We start from the raw sequence: 15,727 nt of genomic DNA, 5'->3' as shown, positions 1-15,727 counted from the left end.
TTCTTCTGATTCCATCTTCTCTTATATTCTGACTTTTATTTATGTTTTATGTCTTTCCCCTCATTGTTAGTTCTCTTAGGGTAAGGCCTGTCTCTTTTGCTTGTATTTGTTTCCCCAACACTCAAGATTGTACTTAATATATAAACAAGTCATATACCAAATTCTTTATTCATTTATCCATCTAAAATTTACCTCAAGAAAAAAAATCACTAACTTCAAGGGAAAAAATGGAAAAATAGCAATAAAAGGGACTTCAAGATACCAAATATGACTTAAGTTACAAATTTAACAATTGTCAAAATGAATTAATCCTTATTAAATAACAGAAAGGGTGATTAATGAAAAATATTAAATTAATAATAAATAACACGATTTTATATAGGATTAAAAACTAAAGAATAAGAAGCAATATAAAATAAACATATTAATATAATGTTTGAAAAATGTTTTGAAAAAATTCAAGGATTATTGAATTCAAGTTATTGAAGTAAGAATTCAATATAAACATCAGAGAGGACTGGAAAGTAGTTGTCAGAAATTAAGTTTAGAACATCATCTTAAAGTATACACCACTATAAGTTCCAAAAACAGTATCTTTACAATATATATCACTACAAGTTCCAAATCAACATTTAACCCAAATATAAAATGTTACATTAGTAATAATTTAGAAGAAAAGTGAAGGCAATACTTTGCTAGATATGAGTTGGTAGGAGGACTGTTTGATAAAAGATATATATAAAATTTTTTAAATCTTTAAAATGTTTTAGAACTCTTATAGATGCAATAACTAAAGAAGGCTGATATGAAGCATGCTTTCTATCTCTCAGTAGAGAACTGATGGGCTAAAAAATGCAGAAAATATATATATATATATATATATATATATATATATATATATATACTGCACGTATATTAATTTGTTTGTTGTTTTACAAGTAAGTGATTCTTTTATGGGGGAAAGGGTAAAGAGGAGATTTGGTAGATGGTTATAGTAATAAAAGATTATAAGAAGAGAATTATTAATGAAACTTTAAACAAAAACAAAAGAGAAAAAGAAGTTTGGAAGGGAACAATAGAGAAGCAGAAAGATTTTGTTACTATCATATTGAATTATTAATGTATTTTTTAAAAATTATACATAGGCAAAATCACATAGACTCAAAACCTAGGTACAATCCTCAGTTCTCTATTCTTTCTTACATATATATCAAATAAGTTTCCATGTTCTATTGATTCTAACTTGATAGTATCTCATGTATATAACCCCTTCTCTCCACTGAAAAATTCAGTTACCCTTGTGCAGGTTATCTCTGTTATATCTTCTCATCTCAATTTTCTCCCTATACCAGTCCATCCTCAACTCAACTAACTAAATGATCTTCCTAAAGAATAAGTCTGGTCATGTTTTCTCTTATTCACTAAATTCCAATTGCTCCTTATTGACAGAATGAAATACAAAATATTTTGGACGTTCAGGCTATCCATAACATGGTCCCTTTGGACCTTTCCAATCTTTTTACATCTTATTCTTCCCCACATACACTGGCCACCTTGCTTTTCCTAAATAAGACACTCCATCTTCCACTGATTTTATTTTTTTATTTGTATTGGCTGTGTCCCATGCCTAGAATTTTCTGTTATTTACTTTCTGCCTCATGGCTTTCCTGGATTTCTTCAAATCATAGACAAAATAACAATTTCTATAGGAATTCTTTCCTTACCCCCTTGAATGCTAAAGCCTTCCTTCTATGATTATCTCCAACATATCTGGTATATGCCATATTTTACATAGTTATTATCTGTATGTTGTCTTCCCCCATTAGAGTGAGAGCTCTTTGGGATCAAGGACTATTTATTTTTATTTTTGTTTTTTTTTAATCACCTGTGCTTAACACAGTGCCTGACTAATAATAAACTCTTAATGATTAACAGAGAAAGAGAGTACATACAGTGTTATTCACTGAGTAGGAGTGGAAAACTTCATTGAGGAGGCAGTATCTAAATTGTGACCAGAGGATTTATAGTTTAGTAATGGGAAATAAAGCACAGATAGTTTGGACTGAACTTTATAAAAGAGAACTTTGAACACCAGTATGAGGAAATTGGAACTGATTTCATAGGTGGACACAAGTTGGTGGTGATATAATCTTAGCCCTCCATCCTGGGAACTAGCTATAAGAGACATACTTCCCAGGGAAAATTTAAATGTTATTTGACTAAATATTTTTTAAAAAATCTTTAGCATCAATACCAAAGACATAATTGGACCCTAGCAAAGCTGCAGGGAACCTCATCACTGTGGAGCAGGAGCCCAGAGTGAGAAAAGCTACCAACTCTCCGATTTCTTGACATTGGACACCAACAGCTGGAGATCAGAAAATGAAAGCAGATCTTTCTTCCTCTCCTTTATTTATGTCTCTTTCCCCTCCCTCTCATATCACCTCAGGTGATGATCTCTACCTCTTCTTCTTACCTACTTCCATTAATAAAATTGGTTACAGGAATAATAGGAACCTAATTTGAGTATGGGAAGTACTGGGCTTAATAAGGTCTTTAGGCAGCATCAAGATGGATTGCAGACTGGAATTTGTAATAATACTTGGGTCAAAGAGAAACCCAGGAGATACACTTAGAACCAGTATCCTAGGTGGCAAATCTGGGAGCCATTCAAACATAAAGGAAATAATTAAAGATCTCCCATCCACTTTATCTTCAGAAACAAACGAATTACATTCCACAGTGAGATTCCACAATTTGATTCCTGAATGTGAAATAATATGATGTAAGAATAGAGATTAAAGCAAGGAAGACCTGAGTTCCAATCCTCATCTGTTTGCTGTGTGACCCTCATTTTTCCGTACCATCATTTTTCTCACCTGAAAATATGGGACAATAATGGCACCTCCCCATTGCATTTGATGTGTAAGTGCCAAATGTAATAATGTGTAAAAAGCTATCCAAGCTTTCAAGTGTTATATATAAGTGTAAGAGATTATTGAAGGCAATATAAAAAATTTATAAAAAACATGGAGAAGAAGAGATGTGGTAAAAATGTGAGATAGATAAATGCTTTTATTTTCTCCTTGGTGAAAGTCATGATGTTCCCTCATGAAGCATAAATTCAATTAAAATATTAATTACATATTGTGAGGTAGCTAGTGGGGAGTATAAAACTATAAACTTCCCCCCTGAAATTTGTAATCCATTAGGGATTAAAATACTAGCAAAATAAAACTATATAATGTTATATGATAAATATGCAAGAGAAATTGGGCTCTACAAAGTGCTATGTGAAATCTGGAAGGTGTAGCAGACAGCAAACAAGGGTGATCGGGGAAGGTTTCATAGAGGAAGTGGCATTTAAAATAAATTTTGATTGATGAAGTTAGGAAACCAGCTATTGAATATGGAAGTGATGGTGAGCATAGGGCATCTAGGGATTGTTATGGGAAAAGTACCAGGCCTGGAGTTAGGAAGATTAATTTTGCTGAGTTCAAATCTATCCTTAGAAACTTACTGTGACTTTAAACAAATCATTTAACTTTATTTGCCTCAGTTTCCTCATCTGTAAAATGAGCTGGAGAAGAAAATAGCAAACTACTCCAGTATCTTTGATAAGAAAACTCTCAATGGGATCATGAAGATTTGTATACAATTGAAAAAATGACTGAATGACAGCAATAACAACTTGTTCTTTGGCAAAAAAACAAACACAAAAAAACCCAACCACCTCAAGAACCAGATATTGTATTGCCATACACTTATGTTGCTTGGTACGATTTCTCTTTGAATTCTTCCTCACGTCTAACTTTAATGTTGCCCCCTTTTGTTCCTAGTATGAATATAGAAAACAAATAAAGATCATTTTAAAGTTGAAACAGACCTTATAGATGGTCAAATATCCATACATAGGATGAAGCTCAAAGTGGATGTATGGCATGCCTTGTACCATCCAATTAATGGCAGAGCAGGATCCAGAAACTATTCCCCATTCCCAGTCCATTGTGATTCTACCCCATTATGCTGCCCTTTCTTCATACAAACAATATTCTGGATACTGTGTTTATTTCTATGTTTCCCAGTCTCCAATATCAGTTGAAAAACCAAGAAAAATTATTTCCCTATATAATTCTCTTCCCTTGCTACTTTTCCTATTACTTTGAAATGGAATAACAGCTGCTTTGGGAGAGTCCTCTGAGACTTTAAGAGCATCAATCAGTTTCTTAGCAAAAGGCAGAGATAAAGAGTACAAAAATCCTTCCTTTAATGTACTTTCCTATTTCTTTTCATTATAACTTTGTTCTTTTACATTAGGGACACTTCTTTCCTCTGTAAAGTTAAAGGCCTGAGAAGGGTTAAATTCAAGGTTCATTGAACAGCACCTTCCTGGTTGCCAACATGAATGGGTGCAATAAGTTAGCATATTAGTAGTCTTCATCAAGCCAGGTACTTTCATCTGTTCTTCCCTTCAATCATCACCCAAATAGCAATCACTTATTAAGCACTCATGCTTTGAAAAAAAATAATGCCCTCAAATAATTTATATCCTATAGGAGAAAAAGAGCAAGTACACATTAAATATATATACACATATAATATATAAGTTATAGGTTATATATACAATACAGTTTCTATACTATATTGCACATATGCTATACTACATTGCATATATTATATAGTATATATAATGTTTACAAATATTAGAGAAAAAGAGAGAAGGAGGGAAAGATAAAGAGAGGAAGGGAGGAAGAAAGGGAAGGAGAAAGTAAGTGTATATGTGAAGGAAAACAAATGAAGGAGTTATTAGTAACTTGTGGTCCTCAGGAAAGATGCATATAAGAGGTGACATTTAGGGTGAATTTTGAAGAAGAGTAGCAATTCTAAGACACAGAATTAGGGATGGAGGGAGGGAATTTCAAGCAGAGGATTTAGCCAACACAAAGGTATTGAGAGGGGACATAAAAAATTCTGTGTGAAGGAGCAAGTGAGCAAATTTGACTGAATTGTTTGTAACATTCATGAAAAGAAGAAATGTGAAATAAGTCTAAAAAGTGAAACGGGAGAAATATTATAAAAGGCTGTAAATGCCAAATGGAATAATTTATATTTGAGACCTATTTTCAATGTCTCTTGTATATAGCTTTTTTTACATAGTTGATTGCATGAAATCATACATTCTTTAGGAATGGCAAGAGTATTTATATGGTAGTCATACGTGTCTCAGTTTTATTAGCCTTTTAAGTGGCAAATATGTTTTCTAAACATTCTATCTTTTCCCATGTCTAGCAATGTTCTATAAACAATAGGAGTTTTTAATAAATATTTGATGAATTGAACTAAATGGTTAACTTTTCCCAGGAAGGCTTAGCCAGAATACTCATTTGGAGTCCTAATGATCTTCAAGCACTTAGTGGAGCAAAAAGACAACAGGGAGTTAAAATTTTAATAATATATATATATATATATATATATATATATATATATATATATATTTGTCTTTTTTCTCTCCTCTCCTCTTCCCCAAAAGAGTTTACATGCAAACAACAACATATTCACTTCTCACTCATTTTACAAATAAGAAAACTGGGTCTGAAAAAAATTATGTAACTTTCTAGGGTCATACATCTAGTAACTATCCATAGCTGCCTCAGTCAAACATAAGGAAAAAAATTATAAATGGATCAAGTAAAGGCATATTGTATGAGAAGTATATAGAACAGTGCTAGACATGGGAAAAGATAGAATGTTTAGAAAACATATATGTCCCTATTTGTAAAATGGGGATAATAATAGCTCCTACCTCACAGGGTGGTTGTAAGCATTAAATGAGATGGTGTCTGTAAAGTTCTTTTCAAACCTTAAAGCATTATATGAATATTAGCTATTATTAAATGCCTGAACTCTCATCAATGATTATAAATCTTATTTAAAAGACTACAAAATTTTAGAGCAACCATTTTTGCAAAATTTTGATGCAACCAGCATGGTGCTATTTTCAAACAGGGGTATCTTGCAGGGCATAAGCAAATGCTTTTATTTAACACAAATCTTTCTTATAACAGCATGACACTAATAATCAGAGGATCATTGAAAAAAGTAATTTCTGTTGTTGAATTTATCAAGAAATCCTTTATATTCTTACTATATGGAGGAGGAGCACTATTGGAGGATATACTTTAGGCTTGCAATTTATTCTATCAAATTAAATTGTTTGTTTTTGTAGTCAACAAACAAGTACAATGGCATGACACTTTCTCTGGAATATTCATTCAATTGTATGTCAATTTGGTGTGTTATAGAGTATAATTTCCTAAGCCTGCCTATTCCTTTATCTTTTCATGAAATTTGCCCTCAATACATGTATAACTATGTATTACCACTTTCCATAATCTTGTTTTTATTCTTTTCTATTTCTCACTGTTCTATGAAATCATATCTACTCCCTTTTGCATAGGATTTCACAACTGAGTTTATTTTTTAACCTTTTATTTCCATTAGCTACCATAGAGGCATTAGTTTCATTTGTCAGAAATTGAGTTTTGTTTTGTGTTATTTCTTCCTATCTAAAATGTTTTTTAAACTTTTCTTATTTCTTATTGTGGGAATTGCCTTAGATTAGATAAACGTCCTTAGGAAATAGTAATAAGTCAATGTATGTTCTTTTTATCTATTTCACATACTATATCTTCTCATTTTAATTTTTTTTACCTTGGTGTTATTTTTTATCTTTACTCTCACAAGTCTATTTTCAATTATACTCAGTTTATTCAGAAATGATTTCGATATTAGTAACCATTAGATACCTGTATATTAGATAGTTTATTTCATCCTTTTGCATATTATTATGTTTCCTGTTTCTAATATCTCACATTTTGTTCACATTTTTCCTGATAAGTAGGTATAAGTTTTTTGTGTTCTCCATAATACTTTAGCTTCTGTTTTATGATCCTGAGTCATATTTTTCTTACATTTGCTGTGCCGCTTTATATTATTTATATTATATCATTCATATATAATATATGAGAGAGAAGGAGGGAAAGATAAAGAGAGGAAGGGAGGAAGAAAGGGAAGGAGAAAGTAAGTGTATATGTGAAGGAAAACAAATGGAGGAGTTATTAGTAACTTGTGATCCTCAGGAAAGATGCATATAAGAGGTGACATTTAGGGTGAATTATTCCATGTTTATATTATTCCATGTTTTGTTAAAGATATACACATAATTATGCTTGTGAAAGATCTCATGTACACTTTTAAACAAGCATTTGGTTTGTTCCCTCCTGCTAACCTCCCCTGACTACTGAAAAATGATTTTAAAAACTGTTGTAAAATATGCAAATACAATTAATTTTCCCATTGGCCATATCAAAAAATGTAGATGCCTTATTATGCACCCTGAGTCAATCACTTTCTGTCAATAAATGGTTCATTGTTCAAAACAGTTCAAGACCATTATCTATTCTTATAAATCCTAACTCCATTTTTTAGTGTAGTTCTCATCTTATTAGTTTTCTGAGTCCTTTTTAATTTATTTTGAATATGTAGTAATAATCATTAGAGGATAATAGAAAAATCACCTAAGAATTACATGCATGGATCCTGCTGTGCCAGCAGAACAGGGTATAACCTTCACCCCCTGACTATGGAAATACTATCACTCTGCCACCTTAAGTTCCATTTTGAACAATGAATGTTTTTATGTTATATAAACATACAACATATTAGAATTGTAAGCAAACTCAGATGTTATATAATTCAACCTATACTTGACCAAGAGTCTCTTCTATAACATAGTAGGTATATAGTCTTTTGCCAATCTTTTAAATGAATCTTCTATGTGTCAGATTCCTTCATTACATTTTATAATCTAGGTTTCAGGATTCCAGAAGTTAATTTCCTTCAAGTCCTCCTTCTGTATAAACATACATGCACACATATATACAGAGAATTGTTGTAAAATATTTATTGTAGCATAAATTGTGCTGCTCTGTTGTGTGACAAATTCAGGAGAAAGAGAATTCCTGTGACATGCTAATATTATTCATATTTATCTATTAATCCCTCCCAATCAATTTTATTTGCTTGTTAATTATTTATTGGAGAGTTACATTATAAAAAAAAAAACTTGTGGTAATAAAAGAAAAGACTACTCTAAAAAAAATCTAATGAGGAAATATATTAATCAATATATTTTAGCAGTACAAGAGCAATAATGTATTGTTGTATAGTACATCGTATGTCTATTGATCTGGGTGGAGACTCTAAAAAAGAGAATACATAACTGGTACAATTTAAGTTTTAATAAAAGGCCTACCGTGTTATCAGATGTAACAGTTTATTGTTTTCTCTAGGTCTTGAGTTTTTGTGGGAACTAAATTTTATATATGGATATAGAAGTAGCTAAATAAAAGGGAGAAATTGATTTGGGTCTCAAACAAAACATTTGGTAATTATAAAGCGGTATGGTCCTGAATTAACTGTGTTTCTTATCTACACATTCTAAATTGAGGAGTTTCTAATCTGTCCACTTACTAAAGCAGAGAGCTGGAAAGTATTCTAAATTTGGACTATATAGATGATCATTTGGATGGTGTAAACCTGAATCCCAGTTACTGTGTTGTACATAATGGGTTTCATTCAGAGATTAGGGTCACTGGCTTTTTAGTTTGTTTTGATGTCACTGACAACTCAGTGAAACTTGATGACATTTCACTAAGCTCTTGCTTGTTATTGCTGTTTTTGTTGTTTTTATCATGGCTAATGATACTGCTATTTTCTCCTGACATTCAATTCTATATCCTTCTGAAGAAGCTATTCTTTTTTGGACTGATAGTTCATTAATAAGTGTAATTGCCATCTGCCTTGTTGCATCCTAAATTATCCAGTAATTACTTTGTGTATTCATTTGCAATTTTAGAAATTAAACTTTCAAAAAATGTCCCCTTTATTGTCAGGTAGAGTTTCAAGTGTAATCTTTAATCACTCAGGCTCTGAACTCACTTTGACTTATACTGGGACACAAATGAAAAAATATTTAGCTCTAAGAAAGTACTGTTACTTTGTTTAAAGAGCTAGAGGACTTACTAATCTTTATTGAGTTTGTTTCTTGAATTGTGGGGTGGAGGGAAAGGATCAATAATTGGCTTTCTTTCCATCTTTGCTTAAAATAAAAACAAAACCATGAACAATTGAATTTAGATTGATGTGGTTTTGGAGATTTTTGTTTGATGTATCCTAGATTCTGAATAGAAGTGGAGAGGATTTAAAAGTATTTCAGTAGTCACCCTAGCTTAATTCTGTTTACAAAAGTTAGGGGCACCTACTTGTCTATAAATATGTATCTCTTTCAATTTCATCAAAGATTTCTGTCCATATCTCCTGCCAGAGATGCTTAAGAAAAAAATCTATGTCTTTGGCAGCAAACTCTTAAAACAAACAACTTCTGCACATTCCTCTGGGACTAAAACAATATTCTGTCTTCTTGTAACCAGTTTTCTTTCCATATGAATATCATCAATATATGCCTTGTACTCCATTTGAATTCTTATTTAAAAATATACATATTGTACTGAGGGGGAATGGAATAGAATTGCTTTTATTTGGGACCCAAGTTTTAGGCAACAGGAAATATTTTCATGAAGATTTTTTGCAACATTGTTGTAAAATGATTGTATACTAATTATTCTAGTATATTAAAGGACAATGCAGTATGATAGAAAAAGTGTTAGTTTTTAAAGTCAGAAACATGAACTGAGTTCCTGGTTCTCATATATTACTTGTACGTTATTGTTGTTTAATCATTTTCAGTCTCGTCCAACTCTTTCTGATCCCATTTGGGATTTTCTTGGCAGAGATACTGGAGAACCCTTCTCCAGCTCATTATACAAATGAAGAAACTGAGGCAAACAAAATTAAGTGATTTGTCTGGGGTACATATCTGAGGTCAGATTTGAACTCAGGAAAAGTAGTCTTTCTGACTCCAGGCTCTATCCATGTACCAACTAGTTGCCCAATTACCTGTGTGATTTTGGATAGATAACTTCTTTGGGTCTCAATTTCCATATCTGTAAAATGAGAGGTGATGGACTACATAATCTCTAAGGCCGCTTTTAATTGTAAATTTAGACTCCTATAAATGGAATCCTATAAAATAGATTATAGAAATTTAGACATGGGAAAGATATTTGAGATCTTCAATGTAGTCCAATGTCTTTATTTTATTGATGAGGAAACAGGCTCTAGATATCAAAAGGCTTGTCCCAAATTACAAAATGGATATCTGAGCCAGGAACTTACTTTTCTCTGGACTCCAGAGACTCCAAATCAAGGGTCTATCATGCTGCTTCTCTATAAAACTTCAGTAACTCCCTATTAGCTCTAGAATCAAATTCAAACTCTTCTTTTGGCATTGTAAGTCAATTACAAACTCACACCACCCTATCTTTCTAATCATGTTATATATTATTCTCCTTCATGCATACTTTGGTCCAGCCAAAATGCCTTTCTTGCTTTTCTTTATACATGGCACTTCACCTTTTTACATCTTTAGATATTTGCACACATTTTTCTTCATACTTGGAAGGAAGAAAGGAATAAGCAATTATGTAGGGCCTATTATATGCCACAGGAGCAGTTAAGTGACACAGTGGATAGGATGCTCTGGCTAGTCAGGAAGACCTGAGTTCAAATTTGTCCTCAGACACTACCCTGAACAATTCCTTTAACTCAGTGGACCTCAGTTTCCTCATTTGTAAATGAGCTAGAGAAAGAAATGACAAACTACACCACTAACTTTGCCAAGAAAATCCCAAATGGGGTCTTGAAGAGTTGAATGTAACTGAAACAAATGAACAGTAATGTCAAAGTGTGTCCAGCACTATGCTAATCACTTTATTATCTTATAGGAATTCATTATTCATCTCTGACTCTTAAATCCCCATTTTTCTCCAAAGGGTAGCCCACACACTTTCTCCTATTAAAAAAAAAAAAAAAAAACTTTTCCCATCTTCATTCAGCTGCTAGTGACCCTCCCCCCTCAAAAAAATTACCACAAATTTACTTTGTATATACTTGGTGTATACTTATAAACATATATATCATCTCCTTCTATAAACTACCAGATTGGTCCTTAAAGTGGAAAGAGTTTCATTTCTGTCGTACCACAGTGACTAACATATTGTAGACCCTTAATAAATGCTTGGAACTTGATTGATTGAATTTGATTCTAGACGTCATGAATTCTTTGACCCTACAGAAATTAAACAATTTAGGACATCTTTTCCAAGGAGAATATATGTTTAAGCAAGAGTCACCATTCTCTTGAGTATTGCATACGTAGCTATTATTTTTGTTAGCATTTCAGAAATAAACAATTTACATAACTAGAACAATTAACCAGGCAGAATTGACTTTTATTCTATAATCTTTGTCTATTAAATTTTTTAAAAGACTCAAAACTACAGGAAGTTTCGATTAGCATACAAAACTATCTTTCTATATCCAAATAATATCTACATCCATCTACCCTAGACATTTTTCCAGCTTTTGTTTTCCTGCTCTGCCTAAAAGCTGTTTGTTATGTCCCCAAAGACAAAATGTAGATATTAAGTTTGCTGCATGAAATGTGCACTTTGGCGGTCTTCCACAAATGTGGATTTTTTTTAAGGGTAAAGAGCAGCTGATTATATTCACATAAACCCCAGTGTGGACATACTCTGTTGGTGGTAACTGACTAGATAGTGCAGCTTGGGAAATATTTTTTTCTCCTCCCTCCACCCAAGTGTTGATAATTTACCAATCTATATTAGGCGTGCTTTGGTGGTCAAGCCAAATTTCTTAGGCAAGGGAGGGAGCGGTCTACTCTACTAGGGGGTGAGGGGGCGTGCTTTCCCGGGTGATTAGATCTGGGGAAGTGGATCTGTTTTCATTCTAGAGATGTGGTGTGCTGCAGTCACGCCTCTCACTGCCAGCCCCGCGCCAGGATCATAATCAGTCACTATGAAAACTCATTAGCTCCACAGCCATGAGTCCTCCACTGCTGAAGCTGGGGGCTGTCCTCAGCACCATGGCCATGATCTCAAACTGGATGTCCCAAACTCTCCCATCTTTAGTGGGACTGAACACCACCAGGCTTTCCACGCCAGACACTCTAGTAAGTAACTCGGCCGCGTTTAAAGATCTCAGGGGGTTTCTGGTTGTTCAACTCTTGCTATTTGTGGTAAACCACAAAGATTGAGGTTCTCTATTTGTAGATCTGCTTTCTAGCTGGTAATTTCTGGATTGTAACTCTAATCATGCATGCTTTTTTTTTTCTGTGACCACTTTTTTTTATATAGTTTTATACTCACACACAGATAAATGGCTCTTTTATTGTAAAGGAGAATATTAAACTAGACTCATTAAATTTTTAAAAATGAAAAACTTCAACAATATTGATTAGAAGTTAGGAATTTTTTTCTTTTTTAAAGAAATAGTATTTGTTATTGTTTAACTTCCTTCCAATCAAACTATCAAAATATATGCTGTTTTCTTTGGGTATGAAATGTAGTATAATAGTTTAAGACTTTTTTTCAGCCTCCTGCTTTATGTAGTTTTTTTTTTTTTCATTTGCAGCAAGTTCCTTCACAAGAGGTAATGCCTGAATTCCTTTGCAAAGATCTCAAGCTAATCAACCTCATGGTAAATAACAATAATAGTAATAACCACAAATACTAAATATAACAAAAAACCTGAACAATTTTTAGCCTGTCTTTAAGACCTTTAAGGAGACTCAGTAACAATACAAATGAGATCTTATTCAATTTTTACGAGATCTTCTATGAATGTTTGACTCTTTAAAAATACCTTTACATCTACAATCTCCTGTCCATTCACCTAAAATGAAAAGGAAAGTGTTTTTAAAAACCTTTCAGTGTTCCTGGAAAAACTGAAAACATACTTTAATATTCAGTTAACTTCACTGTAAATCTTAGAGAAGAAAAATGAAAATCATAGCTTATTCAAACAAGATCACTTAGAGAGTCTTCCTCTATCCCCATTGCTCAACCACAGAAATACAAAAATTTTGGATAGACAATTGACCTGTTATTGAATGAAGGCTAAAAAAAACAGTGAAAGCTGTGTGAATTTTGTTCCCGTTCTGGCATGCTAATTTGTCAGAAAAAGTTAAATATTAAACAAAAAATGATCTATAGTTTCCAGAATTTGATGGCAGCTCTTAATGATGATAAATTTATCAATCAATATTTAATTAACAAATTGAGTGTAGTCAGACCAAACTAATTTTATAATATGTCAGATCCCCCCAGTGTTTGAGGCACAATCTGAATATCTAGTGGACCTTGGGTTCTTAATTTTCTCAGTCAAGTCACTTGGGGTAAACAGAGACAGGTTTTCACCCAGGTTGGGCAAAAAAAGAAGGTACCTCCTTAAAAGACAAGTGTGAAATAAGGAGGACTAGAACTGAAACAGTTTTTAGACCCAAATGACTAGAGATCTAAATCATAGGTAACGAAAATTTAAAAATCAAGGTAAGAAAATTTAAAACTTACCGAACCAGATTCCCTTATTGCCAAAGCATTTAATCATAAGATTAATTAAAGCTTCATTAGCTCCTTCTAACAAGCTGTCTATAATGTAGTAATATTTTAAATGATCCATATATTTTTTTTCTACTGTTTTAAACTGAGAGCTAAGTTTTTGGCGGGGGATGGGGGGCTAAGTGTGTGTGTACATATGTGTGTATTAATTTTGCTTGGATGTTTTGGGGAAGGCTAACTATGGCATAGAAAAGGTAGGATAAAATTTTAAACTACAAAGGAAGGAGAAAAAATGAATTTCTAAAATGATTAACTATCATTAGTTGACTAGAATCTCAGGAATTTTGTAAGTACCATGGAATTCTCTCTCTCTCTCTCTCTCTCTCTCTCTCTCTCTCTCTCTCTTTCTCTCTCTCTCTCTCTCTCTCTCTCTCATTTTTCATTAGCTCACCTTTAGATTGAAAGATAAGAGGCAATGTATTATTTCTGTAATTTTGAATTATGACAGTCCTTCTAGCCATAAAACAGCAATAACACATGAATTATAGGTCCAAAGATTGAGTAATGAATGAGACTTTACATAAAGTAAAGCCCAACCTCCTCATTTTCACATGGAAAAGAAAAAAAAACTGAGAGCCAGGAAGCATAATTAATTTTCCAGCATCACACATGTAATGTATGGTAGAGGTGAAATTCAGGCAGTCAGTCAATAAGTTTATTAAGTACCTCCTATGGGTCAGGCACTATGCTATGTGCTAAAAATATAAGACAGGCAAAAGACAGTCCCTTGTCTTCAAGGAGCTCACAATCTAGACAACAAGTATGCAATTCTGTATAAGAAAGCTATATATAAGAAAAATAGAAAATAATAAAGAAAAGGCACTAAAACTAAGGATTGGAGATGATTTGGACCTAGGACATCTGATTCTGAAGTCGTTTCAGTATGGCACATTGTATAGTAGAGTCAGGGTGGGATGCCAAACTGGAAAAGTATTCTGTTATATACCACTTATGAAAACATGTCATCTGTGAAGTTGAATTATTTTGGCCAAGCCAGAAAATATCTTTGGAATTACATGGTGAAAGGATTTAGGAATTCCTTTATAATTCTAATCATGAAATCAGAGTGCTAGAGATGGGTGAGAAGTTGAGAAATCTATTTCCTTCAATTTGGAAACCAGAAAATGGAGACTTCAAATGAATTATCTTACCTCAGACCCCATAGCTAGCTAGTTAATTGCAGAACACAAATTTCCTGACAGAGTTAGTATTCTCTTCACTGTATCATGTTGCCCTATCTAAAATTGCAAGTTACAAAGTTTATCTTTCATAGTCTCTTCCTGAACACTGTCTCCTCCTGTTTTTCCTCTTAGGCAGGAGTCAAATGATCTTGTGCTAATGTCTACTTACTCATCATCTGAGCTCCTCCTGTAGTATTCTGTTTAAAAAAAAATTCTTCCTTTCTTTTCAAACTCTATTTCTCCCCAAATTTCTTCATCATATAAGAAACAGATCTGTGTTGTTAAAATATGCTAGAATAGGAGGCAGAAGACCCCACTTTAAATCCCAGCTCTGAAACCTATGGAAGCTTGGGCAAATCACTTCACCTTTCAGTGCATCAGTATGGCCATCTGTAAATTTAGAATTTGAGAATTTTGAAATAGTGCTTTGCTTTTAACCTGTGGGCCTATAGTCATTCAGCTGACATGAATTGATTGAAAACAACTTAGTATACAATATCTTCTGATAATTGCCTTATAAAAGACGGATGAATCTCTGTGGTGATGGAATTTCCGAGCAACAGTGTAAACTTCCAATAGAATGTAAAATCTTTTAAGGTAAATGTTCTCTCTGTGTGTCTTTCTCTGTGGGTCTCTTTGTGTGTGTCTTTCTCTGTCTCTAGTCTCTCTGTATCTCTATGTCTCTGTGTGTGTGTGTGTGTGTGTGTGTGTGTGTCTTTTTCTGTATCTGTTGCTGTCTCATTCTTCATCTGTGTGTCTCCCTCCTCTGTGTATCTCCCTCTGTGTCTCCCTCTGTCTCTCTCTATTATGTCTCTGTGTGTCTCTCTCCCTCTCCCACTTTCCCTCCCTCCTCCTTTCTTCCTCTCTCAAACTCTCTTCCTGCCTCCCTTATTTTCTCCCCTCTCCCTTCCTCTCTCCCTTTTTCCTTCTTTTCTTTTCCCTTCTCTC

The 15,727-nt window shown here is 33.2% G+C and overlaps 1 protein-coding gene across 3 annotated transcripts in view; it reads left to right on the top strand.

The window, feature by feature from the left end:
- Window positions 1–15,727, top strand: part of OLFM3 (olfactomedin 3) — a 279,241-nt gene that overhangs the window by 200,428 nt on the left and 63,086 nt on the right. The window contains exons 1-2 of one of the 3 annotated variants that reach the window (XM_023503407.2): window positions 11,700–12,151; window positions 12,613–12,678. The exons of 1 other annotated variant lie outside the window; for it this stretch is intronic. In XM_023503407.2, coding sequence (XP_023359175.1) covers window positions 12,023–12,151; window positions 12,613–12,678 — 195 coding nt within the window. In that variant the 5' untranslated portion in view covers window positions 11,700–12,022. Of the gene's footprint in view, window positions 1–11,699; window positions 12,152–12,612; window positions 12,679–15,727 lie in introns of those variants that run through there. One more of the 3 variants, XM_003769697.4, reaches the window with a different exon arrangement.

Source organism: Sarcophilus harrisii, chromosome 4 (assembly GCF_902635505.1).
Source record: "Sarcophilus harrisii chromosome 4, mSarHar1.11, whole genome shotgun sequence".
NCBI lineage: Eukaryota > Metazoa > Chordata > Mammalia > Dasyuromorphia > Dasyuridae > Sarcophilus > Sarcophilus harrisii.
The sequence above is the reverse complement of the archived record's forward strand: the minus strand, read 5'-3'. Positions and strand labels throughout refer to the sequence as shown.